Source organism: Trematomus bernacchii, unplaced genomic scaffold (assembly GCF_902827165.1).
Source record: "Trematomus bernacchii unplaced genomic scaffold, fTreBer1.1, whole genome shotgun sequence".
Taxonomy (NCBI): Eukaryota; Metazoa; Chordata; class Actinopteri; order Perciformes; family Nototheniidae; genus Trematomus; species Trematomus bernacchii.
The window spans coordinates 20,397,730-20,412,025 of NW_022987720.1; the positions used below are offsets into that span (position 1 = coordinate 20,397,730).

General features: G+C 38.5%; 3 protein-coding genes across 3 annotated transcripts; 2 read left to right on the top strand and 1 right to left on the bottom strand.

Moving 5' to 3' along the window:
- Window positions 1-1,662: 1,662 nt before the first annotated feature.
- Window positions 1,663-7,052, top strand: LOC117492904 (peroxisomal membrane protein PMP34). The gene is given in 11 exon segments (XM_034143325.1): window positions 1,663-1,988; window positions 2,591-2,651; window positions 3,193-3,209; window positions 3,212-3,264; window positions 3,466-3,620; window positions 3,715-3,831; window positions 3,928-4,073; window positions 4,683-4,758; window positions 4,761-4,777; window positions 5,137-5,219; window positions 5,385-7,052. Coding segments are annotated over 11 exon segments (948 nt in total). The 5' UTR covers window positions 1,663-1,913; the 3' UTR covers window positions 5,533-7,052.
- On the bottom strand, window positions 5,811-10,980 carry dxo (decapping exoribonuclease). Its single transcript, XM_034143324.1, is given in 9 exon segments — window positions 5,811-7,441; window positions 7,532-7,626; window positions 7,732-7,867; window positions 8,006-8,081; window positions 8,084-8,119; window positions 8,122-8,223; window positions 8,841-9,067; window positions 9,584-10,044; window positions 10,908-10,980. Coding segments are annotated over 8 exon segments (1,260 nt in total). The 5' UTR covers window positions 10,039-10,044; window positions 10,908-10,980; the 3' UTR covers window positions 5,811-7,308.
- A 531-nt stretch (window positions 10,981-11,511) lies between these two features.
- On the top strand, window positions 11,512-14,042 carry stk19 (serine/threonine kinase 19). The gene is made up of 7 exons (XM_034143326.1): window positions 11,512-11,674; window positions 12,163-12,258; window positions 12,359-12,501; window positions 12,589-12,824; window positions 12,976-13,073; window positions 13,207-13,354; window positions 13,769-14,042. The coding sequence occupies exons 2-7, from the start codon at window positions 12,165-12,167 to the stop codon at window positions 13,812-13,814; spliced, it is 765 nt and encodes a 254-aa protein (XP_033999217.1). The 5' UTR covers window positions 11,512-11,674; window positions 12,163-12,164; the 3' UTR covers window positions 13,815-14,042.
- Window positions 14,043-14,296: the final 254 nt, after the last annotated feature.

Below are 14,296 nucleotides of genomic sequence, written 5' to 3' on the forward strand. Positions count from 1 at the left end.
AACACTTCTGGGGTCATTTGGGTGGATTTTCCATATCTCTGGCCCCCTTGGTCGATTTTGGTGATTGACATCTCTTTTAACCGCTAGAGCCAATGGAATCGAGGGGAACTCCCACATACACACACGTTACCAAATAAGGAGTGAGAGTGACGCGCAGCCAAAACTGGAAGCTGCGATAACTCTGGTGGCTACCATTAGCAGCTAACTTTTATTCTCCGATCTTTACATAAAAATGGAATTATGGATTATAAATAATTTTTTCAAAGTGACAGACACATTGGTATAACCTATGGATTAACCCTCAGCAGCGTTTTTATCGTTTTAATGCCATTGAACACGACTTTTGATCAGAATAACAGCTAAGGTGAGACGATGTCCCGTTTTTGCTCCGTAATGCTACGTGTTGTGATGTCTGTGTTTGCATCCCCTGTCGCGAGTTCTGATCGCTCAGTGATGATACTATACCTATATAATCTGTGGAGTCTCAGTTTTAATCGGATATTTTGTATGTGCAGTTGCGATAAGTAATAAGGGTATCTTTATCTTGAGTTCTGTGCCAAATGCGTTAGCATTTTTTCGCTCAGGGGTCATTTAGATGCTTCTTATGAGACTTGTGTTTTGTTTTGGTAAAAATTGTTCGTATCGTCAGTTAGCTGAGATTCTTCCCGTTAATCTGGTATAACACATTAATAGGTTTTTAAATATTAAGATGCCCTGAGACACAGTTTTGTGAAAAAACACCCTGCAGCCCCCAACTGAGGGGGCTCTCGGGCTTAACAGGTTGCTGCTGCTTAGCCGGGTGGAGAAGGACATGCTATGTGTTCCCCTAAGTGTTCTGTGCTGCTTAGCCCCGATTGATTCCCTGTCTTATGTAATATAATTTGTGGAACTAAATAAAGTATTCAAATGTGTGTGTGTGCGTGTGCGTGTGGTGTGGTGTGTGTGTGTGTGTGTGTGTGTGTGTTGTGTGTGTGTGTTGTGTGTGTGTGTGTGGTGTGTGTGTGTTGTGTGTTTGTGTGTGTGTGTGTGTGTGTGTGTGTGTGTGTGTGGGGTTTGTGCGTAGATGTTTTCCATCTGCAGGATGAACATAATACACTCATACCCATTCATTTTCTATGGCGGTCAATTCTGACTGAAAATATCATGGGTGTTTCACTGTTGAATAAATCACTAAATATTCAATGCAAGTGGTGATCATCAATTGTATGTTCAGAGGCCTAGTGTGGAGGATAACATAAGGTCTTGAGGCAATTGGATGAAAAACACAATATTTATGATAAAAAACAAAGTCACTTTTGACCCGAAACGCAAGAGAAGGGTTAAGTGCATTTTGCTGATAAAGCTTTAGTACTTTTGAATGCAAGACTTTAATTTGTAGTGAAATATTTCCAGTGTGTCATAAATAGCCTACTTTTAATCAAGTCAAAATCTTAATAAACATTCAACAAATGCAAATACTATACTGCAAAAGCCAAGAAAAAGCAAGACAAAAGTAAAAAAGAAACGATATTCTCACTGCTTTCTATTTACATGGTTATTTCGCTTCCTCTGTGCTCCAAACGGCATTTGGTATTGTTTTAATACACCACTGCACCCTCCACTTCAGTAGGGGGCTGTCGTGCGTCTTTGAGGCTTTCCAAACGCCAACAGAAGAAGAAAATAAGCAACACTGAAGAACAAGTTGACAACCAATGATGGGCTCCGGGAGGAAACACTGCGCGTCACTCTCCCCTTTCTAATCTGTCTGCCTCAAAGCTTTTAAACACTATGGAGTCAGAGCAGTGACCGTTTCTGTAATTTCCCAAACATTTCCCCGCAGCTAGAAAAACAGACCGACCACCGGCTCTCTCTCTTCGGGTCACTCCGCGGTTACTTTCCGGTGTTTTGTGGTCAGACCGGGAGAGGCTGCAGAGATGTCCGACAACGGTGGCTCTGCTGTCGGCCTTCTGTCTTACGAGACGCTGGTTCACGCTGTGGCAGGTGCAATGGTGAGCAGAGATAAAGTGCAATACAAGTAATGAAATAATGTGAAGGACATAGCCTGGTCTGTGTGTTACTAGTTTAATGTTGGCTGTGCATGTTTTTAGCTTCTCCCTATCCATAACCATGCACATAAACACAACAGCTACTTTACACAGCTGTAATTTAGATATTACACAGGTGGAATTAAGTGCATTTACTCACTGTTCTTAGGACTTTTACTAACAACAAAGTATTCCTACACTCTTTTACTTAATTACAAGATCTGAGTACTTCTCCCACTTCTGTGTATGTTTCTGCTACTGTAATATATTGGTATTTTATAGAACTATCTATAGCATTTTATATTGAGTATTCTTTGTGGTTCGTGTCCTTATATGTATATAGACTTGCTGCTGTTTATTGTTTTAATTTTATTGTATTTATTATGTTTAGACTTTTTTCTACCTTTTTAAGGATTGTAATGCCTGAACCCATTGCTGCTGCTGTAACAAAAATAATTTCCCAATCTGTTGAAGAATCTATTGAAGAAACACCTGAAAATGAAGTGAATGAGCCTTTTGTCACTTTGTTTAGGCATGTTTTCCCATTACAATGCGTTGTCTTTTAGGGGAGTGTGACAGCAATGACAGTCTTCTTTCCTTTGGACACAGCGAAGAGCAGACTGCAGGGTGAGTTTGAGGTCTTATCATGTTGTACAGAGGTTACCTGATAGAAGCGACTCCAAACAGAGTTGAATGAGTAAGGTGTGAAGGTTAACTTAATCATGCATTAACTATACCTGCACGGCAAAGATGTGAAGAAGCAGTAAACTAATTATGTATAGCGTTAGACCAAGCTATACTGAACTTAAATCCTCAATTTTGTCTCACTCTTTTAGTCTGGCCTTCCTGCAACTTTTGTTAATTTATTTTGTGTATGTAGGTTGTTTTGTCCTTATTTTTGATTGCTTTATAAAAAAAATCTATTCAAATTGTATTTACTTTCCTCTTTCTTGATACCCCATAACTTGTAAACATCCTTGTATCCCCCATGTTTGTCACTATTGTACATTTAAAATCTCAAACCCTAAATCAAGGTAAAACTGGTTTGTTAATTTCAGATTTGAGAAAGCTTCTTTAGAGCCGCAGAAACATACTATTGAGGATAAGTAGTACTTTTTCTGTCAAGTGAACTATTCTAAACATTTCCCTGTTTATGTTTGTTTTTCAGTTGATGAGAAGAGAAAGTCAACTCTAACTCTACCCCTGTCATCCTGGCTGAGATAGCAAAGGAAGAAGGCCTGTAAGCATAGTTTTTATGCTGGTTACAAATTATACCATTTTTTTATAAAATACATGCTGTTTGCTTGGAATTTCAAGTAAAATGTCTCTAAAGCAGTTACTTTTGCAATCATAAATGCCAATATATTATTTGGGTCCAGCTTCTTTAATGTGATATATACTGTTTTGTTTTATAAATCTGACTCTCTATCTCTTCTCGCAGTCTGTCTCTGTACAGAGGATGGTTACCAGTCATCTCCAGCCTCTGCTGCTCCAACTTCGTGTACTTCTACACCTTCAACACGCTGAAGAAGCTGGCAGCATCTGGCCAAGGGACGTCCAGACCGGGGAAAGACCTGCTCATGGGTGTGGTATCAGGTAAACACATGTAGAGTTGAACTTCTTCATGACCTGATGAAAATAATCAAGTACTAAAAGTTTCAAGCAACCTAAATATCTGCTGTTCCTGCAGGGGTGGTGAATGTGATCCTGACCACTCCCATGTGGGTGGTCAACACTCGACTGAAGCTGCAGGGGGCAAAGTTCAGGAACGAAGACATCCAGCAGACCCAGTACAGGGGCATCTTTGGTGTGTAACACAATATATGTTTCTCATGGTTTCACAGTTTAGTTCTTTTTATTTCTGCGCATTTGTAAACCCTGCCATGTTTGGGCTTTCCCTCAGATGCTTTCTCACAGATCATTGCCAATGAGGGAGTAGGAACTCTGTGGAACAGCGTCATGCCTTCTCTCATCCTCGTGATCAACCCGGCAGTACAGTTCATGATTTATGAGGCCATGAAGAGGAGGGCAGGCAATGGAGGGAAGAAGGTGCGAGGACACAAGAAACACATTGCCTTGTATATATAATATAATACATTCCCATAGCCAAATTAAACAGCCTCTTCTACTTTTCTACTGGGTTGGAAAACTCTGCTGTCAAGAAAATGTGAGCTCACATCAACGCTGATCAAATGAAAACAAGTATACTCCCATTGAAGGGCAATTACTTGCTTAACAGGACGGAGAACCTGCTCTAATATAAGATACATTGTCTTACGTTTTTTGCTGGTAAAGACCAACTATTTACACTTGCTGCCTTTTTTACTTTTTGTTCTGATGACAGAAATACTCCTTGATTTCATATAATTGCATATTTTTCTGTGTGAATAAGTTAAATTGGTTACAATTTTTTAGCTTCATGTTTTCTTGAGAAAGCCATCACTAGCCAAAGTCCTGGTTTGGATAGTAATGGCTTTCTCAAGAAAATATGAAGCAAATAATAACCAACTTTTGATATGTTGCACATTTTGTTGTTTAAAAACATCTGTACAAAATGCCTCTCTTGTGGATACAAATTACAGTTGTTAATTTGTAAATAATGCCAGTGGTCACTTTGTTTTATAGCCAAATTAATTCATTATTTCTCTCCTACCACAGATATCCTCAGCAGAGATCTTTCTCATTGGTGCCATCGCCAAGGCCGTTGCTACCACGGCGACATATCCTCTGCAGACCATCAGGCCATCCTCAGGGTAAATACTATGTTGTATAAAATGTCCCCGTTTTGTTTGCTTTTCCAAGAGGTTGCCATTATCAAGGATAGGCCTGATGAGATTTTGTATTTCTTTATTGTTAAATTTATGTTGATTATATGGTCCATCTGTTGTTGGCAAGACAAGAATAAAGCATTGTCATCGGAGTTAATTGAAATAAATAAAAACGTTCTATGAAGAAATACAGACAACTCTAATGAAGCCCTTTGTAATAACTATATACTGTAGACCCTACAGATGTAAATTGTGCAGAATATCTCTTAAATCTCATGACAATCTCAAATAATCTCTCATCAAATCTAAAGAAATAAAGATAACGTGCTTCTTGCTATCATCAGTTCGGCCAGCACAAAGGTGATGGGAAGGGCGGCGTGATGGGAAGCCTCTCCAACATTTTCTCCATGCTAATGGACAGGATCAAGTGAGTGCAGCTATGGACACAAACACATTCACTGACATTTAATATATTAACATAATTTATATTAACATATAATAATATATGGTTAATAACGTCTTCACCAGTGAGCACATTGAGGAAGATGTTATAATGGCTTGCCATTAAAACATTTGTTTCCGTTTATTACAGGAGGTATGGTGTTCTTGGTTTGTACAAAGGTCTGGAGGCCAAGCTCCTACAGACGGTTCTGACGGCTGCACTCATGTTTGTTATTTACGAGAAAATCACTGCTGCTACCTTCAAAGTCATGGGCATTAACAAGAGACTGAAGCAGTGAACACACTCCTTCTTGAATACAGAAATGTATTAGTGAACTTTTATTAATTCCTACCGATTCCTCGACATACACCATAACCAGAGCTTGGTGTGATACTTATTATACCGTCTCTTTCTTAACTTTTAACTTTCCATTTATCAGGCTAGCACTTTACCCATTTCCAGTATTTGTGCTATGCTAAAGCATAAACTGCTGCAGTTACTATAAATGTCACAAACATGAGTGGTACCAATCTTTTCACCCTAATCTCTGCTAGACAGCAAATAAGCCTTTTCCCCCCCAAAATATCAAACTTTCCTTTGAACTTTTAGGGCTTTCTGCAAATGATAAAAACAATATGATTAGCTACCTACTCTGTTATTACTTCACACACACTTGTCTCATGTGTTATTGAAACGTTATCAAATCCCGCCGTATGAATGTTTTTTTTAATATACTGATTTAACATGTTATCATTTCACAAATATTAGCAGTAATAACAATAACTGACAGGGAGAGACCTCCCATACATATGTAAAGACTTAGTGTACAATCTGAATGGTTTTGATTTTAACAACTATAATGTGTTAATTAAATATCAATGGACTATAAATGAATACTCAAACAATACACAGTTAAACTTACATATTATAAAGATACTCCAGTAAGTGCCTCTAAATGATATCTAAATATGCACTGTGAATGAATAGCTGTGATGACTGTTGATGATTTACACAAAACCCATTATGCATTAACCGTCTTCCTACTGGTCAGTATGAACATGGTCAACTCTGTCTTCCATTTTTTATCTTCGTGTCATGTTAGATGTGTGATTTTCAGTATTTGTTTATCAAAGTGTTCTTTCTCCGTCTTCCGATTTGGTGAATCAACGTTTACGCTGTCTTTTACCTTAAAACCGATGTGAAAGTTCATTCACTTTGTTGGTTTAACTTGTTGTTCAATCTGTTAACTTGAGATGTAGAGGAAGTCCTTCTGACTTTTCATTGAATTAAGGCTAGTTTCAAGTAGTAAGAACACTGTACATTTACCAGAAATGGAAATGAACCAGATATGAGTTCCTCCCAATATATATATATATATATATATATATTTTTTTTTTTCAGATACAAACTCAATGACTGGTATTGTTATTTTTAAATTCACAACATGAAATGAACGAGTATTTCGAGAAAACTGCAAAATCAATGAAAAGAGGGTTTGTGAAAAAGTAGAAAGTGCTGACTAAAGAGAATGTCACTGATGTAGGTGAGCAAGAAGGAAAACAAATAGCTTTATTTATAGTTAAGAAAGGATTTAAATGTGGTTAATCCCTCACTTTAAGTGAACATTGGCCAAGGCACAATAGTAACTAGACTACACTAATCCTATTTATGACCTTCAGAACTGTTTATAATCACCGACATTTTTCCGTCTTTGTTTGTGGATGTAATACTTACTTGAATTTTGTTTTCCATTAAAATACTACTGTTTGGGGGTTTAAATTATTGTAATAACATAATAAAGTTTGAGAAAAAAAATGACATCAATGCATTACTGCTGTTTTATTGAAAATCACGACATGCAAGATGAAAACACGGGTTCAGTTTGTACTGCTGAACAAATAAAATATTTAAAAAATCACAGAGGATCATTCATGTGGAAGTGATCAGTTACACAGACAGTCAGCCCCTCTGAGACTGAAAAAGGTATACACATTAAAATCCAACTCATTTGGTAAAAAAACACTCCATTGGAGGTCTGAATTAACATTCCCATGAGACATGTCTCGGTTGTAAATCAGGACTGATGCGAGGGTTGACTGCTGGTCATCTCCTCCACAAACCAGTGTGGCAGGAAGCAGTACGGCGAGTCCCTGTGGACGGAGAAGGTCACATCTCTGCGGGGCTCCCAGGACAGCAGGTACACCACACTGGAAGGGAAATAATAATGTTTCATAATTATATTTGCTTGAATGTCAAAAAGGTTTAGCAACGTAGTCCGTCAAGGCAATTTAGTTTACCTCGGATTGTCTTCAGTAGCGATGTGCTTTACAAAAGACAGGAAGTCAGAGCAGAAGTTCATACAGACTGTCGGCTTCCAGCAGTTGTGTTCATTCTGTCCAGAGGAACAGACAGAAAAAGTGAAAATATTTTGAGTTAATCTTTTAATTATTCTTGAAGATCAAAATCTATTTGTCAATGTTTAGATAAGTCACCGTACCTTGATGAGATGGGAAATCTTAGAGATGGGAAAAGTTTCCATAGCAACGACCACACCTTCTTCATCGCGAAAACCTGCCACAACACGGGGGACTCCGGGGAGAAAAGACTGGGCCCACCACTTCAGCAGCTTGAACCTGAGGAACACCAAAATGAAACTTTAAAACTGCCTGGTACAATCAAACTTGGATACACATTTTCATAATGTTCTGACATTTCATAGACTAGACAACCAATGGTAATAATATGTGTGAGTTGCAGCCCTAGAAGATTACCTGTGGAAGTTGCTGCGCTGTTTGGGGGTGCAGATCTCCGCAGAGGTCTTCAGTTCGATGTAGCATGCAGGAGCACCGGAGCGTTGGGATCTTTGTCCCGACAGTCCACCTCTCGGAGAACAAGAGTCTGTGGTCTGCGAGCCGCGTTTGCACCACAGTGCAGAAGGCCTCATTGGTGTTAACCACCCCGCCTGGGTCAGGTCGACTGTGGACGGTATCTACAGGGAAGGACAAAGGTGAAACGTTATTAGTCAAACATTTGCTTACCACCCTTTTATGTTATTTGAGTGTCAAATGTTATAAAACAAGACAAACTGGATGCATGAAGCACGTTTGTGCCAGGAAGAAAAGCATACATGAAATTAATGATGGAAAATAAAGAAAAATGCTGACTTTTTTCAAAAATGTAAAAGACTTAGCTCAAAATTATGAAAAAAGTGTTTTACTATTGGTATATTAAAACGTCTTTATTATCATTTCTGAGGTATATTTTTTAGGTTGAATTAATAATTTAATGCAAATATTCGCTTTTTGAAAATATGAAAAACTAAGTCATTATTTAGAAATGATAGGTCAAATTGATATTACATACAAATACTGACTTTCATACAATCCCAGAATTTTCTAGTCAAATGTTTTTACTTACTTGACGGTTACATTTCAAGTTAATACTAGCTGAAATTTCACCTTGGTACGTTTCCTGGCAGAAATAGCTTTCCATAGATATGACTACATAAATCCAAATGTTTTTAGTGTGACGCTTGAAGAACATCAAATGAAAGAAATCAAAATAAACAGCATTCACTATAATAATCCAGTGTATAAACCTACATACCTGCACATGTGTATTGCTCGAACTTGTATCCCCAGTACATCATCTCTTCATGTCTCTCTGTGCGGTTCTCTTGATCCCTACGAGCAGCTTCTGTTTCCACCTCACTGATGTACAGCGTGCCCCTGAACCTGGTGACGGCCAGCTGCCAGCCCTCCCGCGTCTCATAGGGAGCCGTCAGCAGCTTGGTTAGATGACCACGCCATGTCACAAAGTCGATATCTAAATCACTGGAAAGAGCAGAGGTTGATAAAATAATAGGTGTCCGACAGGAACGTTCTGGTCCGATGTAGTTGGATTAGAGCAATATTTCAAAAAGTTAGGGTATTGACCCAAATTGGTCCAGGGCCATTTCGTTGTTGGTTGCCAATTGCATATCAATATTATTAGATGTGAATCAATACTTCTAATTACAGTTTGTTCAGCTAAGATACTGTTTGTAAGAGCGGTTATTTTTCAATGTAATATCATGTCTGTCATTTACCAGGCATTAAAAGGGAAGAGAGGGTTTTCTGCTCTGCCTCATTTTTTTCATTTTCATTTTCTTGAATTCATGTTTGTTGGGTTCTTTGACAGTTGTTTAGGAACAGAGATGTTAAGGCCATTCATGATGTGTTTTTCAAAGTTTGGGTCCCTGGGAGACCCCAAATTAATTTTTGGGTGTTGGGCTGTACACTTGGTAATCCCTGGATCTAGCTGATCTCAACCTGTTAACCTGAATAAGAAAGAAAAAAAGTTACACTTACCATGATGAGGCGGTTGTCCCCCTTGCGCTGAGCTTTGATCTGTTGGCCAAGATCCAGCGTAACATGTGGTCCAGCTTCTCCTTCACACTGTCGTCTCTCTTAATAAACCGATCCTTATATCCATCCCTCAGATCAAAATTTGGCCTCCTATCAGGTTCCACATAGTATCTAATTTGCCTGCCGTCATTGAAGAATCTGCGTTCAGAGTCGAGGGAAAAACATCCTACTTCGACAGGCTGTTTGTACACAGGAAAGTCTCTCTCATATAGCTCCTCTCTACTCTCAAGAGCTATGTGGGTTTTGTCCACGACTTGGCCCTGACTGATTCTGGGGGCGGTTAGGTCTGAGTGTTTATTCTCACAGTGATTTCTTCCATTGTCCTCTCGTTCTCTTTTGTATGCTGACGGGCGGTTTTGGTGGCTAGGATTGGGATTGTGTGATCTGTGCTGCTCCATTGCTACCTAGTGAAGAAAAGAGCAATGAAACAAACATATGGCCTTGATGATTATTCATATTTTCTTCAATGTCTTGGTCTCCTGCAGGAAAGCTGAAACATGTTATGCCTCATTATCACTTTTGTTGACACAAAAAGGTCAGTGCTAACCTATTGTATATGCTGTTACAAAAACAATAACTTTTAGTGGATGCTTACACAAAAAAACGACTACCAGATATTTGTGAAATGTGTATATAGTAATGTGTTCATGCTATACTTTATAAAGCTAGAATTATCCATATTCCAGATATTGCTATCTGTGGTTTCTGGCCAAGGAGTTACAGAACGCTTCACAAAATACCCCAGAGCAAAAACTAAAAATCAAGAATGCAGTTTAAAGATTGGAAAAGGAACTTTTATTTTATACACCCAGTAGTGGTTGTTCTGTTATGACAATATTGTTGCATGTGATCTACAAAGGGTATCACACTGAAATGCACAACAATTCAGCACATTACATCGTGATCTGTGTAAGTATATGTGGATGCAGACATATTAAAAAAGTTAAGATGCAGATGTTATAATACCATTTTCTGTAGAAAAGTACGTTTGTGTGTTTTACAAAAATCTATTGCATGTACTTTGCTTAGGCGTGTGTTAACTTGCCTTTGTAAATAAACTAGTTACTTAACTAAATGACAGGTGAATGAATGTAACTCAGCATACTCATACTCAGCATGCACAACAGCTAGCTTACGTTAAGATAAGGTTACGTTTCTGTTAATGCCCACTAAGTCACAATAATGCACATAATCTTGAGTGAAAACAACTATTATATTTTATAGCATATGTTCCTATTAACAAAAGAGGTGAATAAAGAATACATACATTGTATTTATCTCGCTAGCTGGGTAGATAACTAGCACCATAGCACCAAAGGCTAACAACAAACTCAACGCTACTTCCTATGTAATTTCTCCTCCCATCCGCTTGGTGGTAGCCGCAAAACCTCGAATAATTAACCGTGAAAGAGAAAAACTGTTATGCTTCATGAAATACATTAATCATTTTACAGACTACATCATGCTGAGAAATAAATCAGATTTATGTTGAATCCAGCTCATAAGGGCATCGAACGAAACGGTAGGGCAGTCATAGAAGCTCCTGTGTCATTTGTAGGTAGCCCAGTTGTGTCACATATCTTTGAGTAAAAATGGAAGCAATAACACTGACAAATTTAATCATGGCAAAAAGCAGTGGGATGAAGGGAAAAAAGGACTACATTTGAATAAAAATACAGGAAAAGTGGGAGGGTTTAAGACAATAGCAAAAAGCACGGTAGAGCAAGCAATCAAGAAAACAGCTTAAGAGACAATGTGGGGTGTTTTTTTTTTTTAAATCTCAAGAATGTATTAGGTGTTGAGGATGATAAAGCCTGGAAGGGATTTTTGTGTGGTGGTTAATGCTTTCCCTTGATCTCTGGTGGTCCACACTCCAGCACAGTAGATGGCGGTATTGCAATTTAAACGTTAAGGGCCGCCCGCCATTAAACAAGAAGAAGAGGAATAACTGTTTGAGTTGTTGGTTGGAGCTGTTGTGTCGAATGGGACCGAAGCGATATGAATACTGCTATAAATAATATAAGTAGCTATCAGGTGAGAGTTTTACCAACTTTGACCGGTCAAATAATGGATTATGAGCTCAGTGTGAGCTAGATTAGCTAGCTTCATCGGCTTGGTTTACAAGAGAGGCAAAAACAAGTAACTGAGCCGGTGGGTCGTGTCTCATTGAATGTGTTTACCAAGCAACACAAGTCTTAAGTTTTTTCTCAGAGCAGTAATTTGGGTAAAAACCTAACGCTTGAAGTTGGTATTTTCATAGGGAAAGCTTAGTTAATGGCCTGGAGAAATTAGCCAGCTAACTTAAACTGAATTGACACGTTTTCGTCCTGATTTTTCTTCTTGAGAAGAACTACGTGGTCATAAGTTTAAGTGTAAGCCCTTGTAAAGGCCCAGATAAAATTACATTGGGTCTGTGGATTCCAGTTGTATTATTGTGAGAAATCAGCTGTCTGGGCATTATGGGCAAATAGATTAATTCTGCAAGTGATGATATGATATCTCTACCACATTTTCTCCTCCAGATATGAACAGGAAACGGGCTTTGATTTCAGACGCTTTCAAAGTGAAGAGATTTAGAAATGAAACGCAGAAGTTTGGGGCTGTCAGTAAAGGAGATGGTATGTGTTGCTGCTAAAAATATATTATACAACTCTGTTGTAATCTCTATATAGCATGTTAAGTTATTTTTCAATTTGTTGCTTGCTTCATCCCTCAAAGGGCCGACCGACATCAGATCCACCCTTGAGACCCTGATGACACTATTCCCCAGGAAGCTTTTCAACGACTCATTGCCTCAAATTGTTATGAAGCACCAACTCTACAGCATTCATAATGACAAGACTTTGGTGGACAAGGAGCTGGTAAGATAACTCTTTAGTGTCAGAAAGGTCATATGTGTAGCCATCTAAATGTGAAAATACAACCCACTATCCTCCTTTGGTGCATAGAATAAACTCCGGGAACAAGGAGAACTGCTGATGTTCCAGCTCGGGTTTGATGCAGATGCTTTTGGACTGGTTTTTGCTTCCGACTTCAAAGCCAAAGTGCTGGCAGGAGAGGATGGCAGAGCGACACGAGCCACCGTTGAGAAGTTTTTGGAAAAGTTGCAGTCTCTTTGCACAGAGCTGAGCTTCAGCAAAGACAAGATGCTCAAGGAGTTCCGCTTCACAGACTCTGAGATAACGTATGAAACTCTCCCATGTAACTTGTGTTCTGTATTTTAATTATTATAGTTTTATTCTCCCAAAATGAAAAACTGCCCAATTTTCTCATGTCTTATAGTCTGAAACCCTCTCTTTAAAGATGAGTACATACTTCATTGTCTTACCCTCTAGTCAGCTGGTGAAGTCAGGGGTCCTGACTGTGAGGGACGCAGGCAGCTGGTGGCTTTCCATTCCCAACTCAGGCAAATTCACCAAGTACTTTATCCAAGGTGAGAGTTGAGAAAAAAGTCTCTCTACTATATTTACTTTACATGTGGAATTCTAGTTCTGACCGTTTTTTACAGTGCTTTGTTGATTTAAGAACTGTTTGTTTTCTAACTATCTTACCACTCTCCCTGTTAGGTCGTAAAGCAGTGCTCAACATGGTGAAGAAGTCCAAATATAGTGAAGTCTTGAAGACAGAGCTAGAGGAGCGGAGAACCACCTCGCATGTGAAATTCCAGATGAAATATCACATCCATGACATTGTTGGTGCAGAGCTAGTGGAGAGGTAACATTTGCTTGTTTTCAAATTGCATGCTAGAGAAGTGTTACAGTAGATAGTTGACCCATCTGTCAAATGAAAAGAGCACGCACTTCATGCAGCTGCTCTCTAATTTACGGTCTCCTCAGTTCAGTAATTGAGGGTTTTTGTTACTTGCACCAACAGCCCTCAGGCTAGAGGCTGGCTCTCGGGTGTTAAAATATGGGCTTGTCAAAACCTTCAAAATCCAGCCAGTTTGATCCCTGTAAACAAAAAATGATTTAAAAACACACAGCTATGATTGCTTGAAATCTCAAGGCCATTCCTGTTTTGTAACTTCTATCTAAAAAGACTGACCAATTTCTCTTATTACTCTTTTCGGGCTATATATCCTACACTGTTTATGAAATATACTGAATAACGTCTTTGTTTTATTCCCAGCATACCTACAACTTCAGGGACATTGTTGCGATTTGTTGATTCCTGAAAGGCAGCAGCAGAGCTTTAATTGGTGCCAGAAGATCAGAAGATTTACAAAGATTGTAACAAAAAAACATTTGTACTTGGGCTGTTAGCAAATGTATTTAAGATTACAGAGATTAAGTCTGTGCCAAGTGCCTTATTAAAACCTTGTGGGTTTATGAATTGTCAATTATGTTGATATGACCTTGTGAGGTTTGGATTTATCTTGAAATAAAAATGATTTTCTTTCCTTCATGTGAGTTATTACCTTTGTTCACAGAATATCAGCACTTTTATACAACTGTCCCTATTACCATGTTTAATTATGTAAAGCTGTCAGATGTTAATTAAACTATATTACTATGGTTGTAGTTGGTAGAGCTGCAATGGACTGCATTGTATTACAATTATGTTTATAATATTCTTCTACCCAGATTTGTAAATAGTATGGCCAAAACATTAAACACAATATGTAGTCCAGTTTTACAACCCTGCAAACCTCAAACA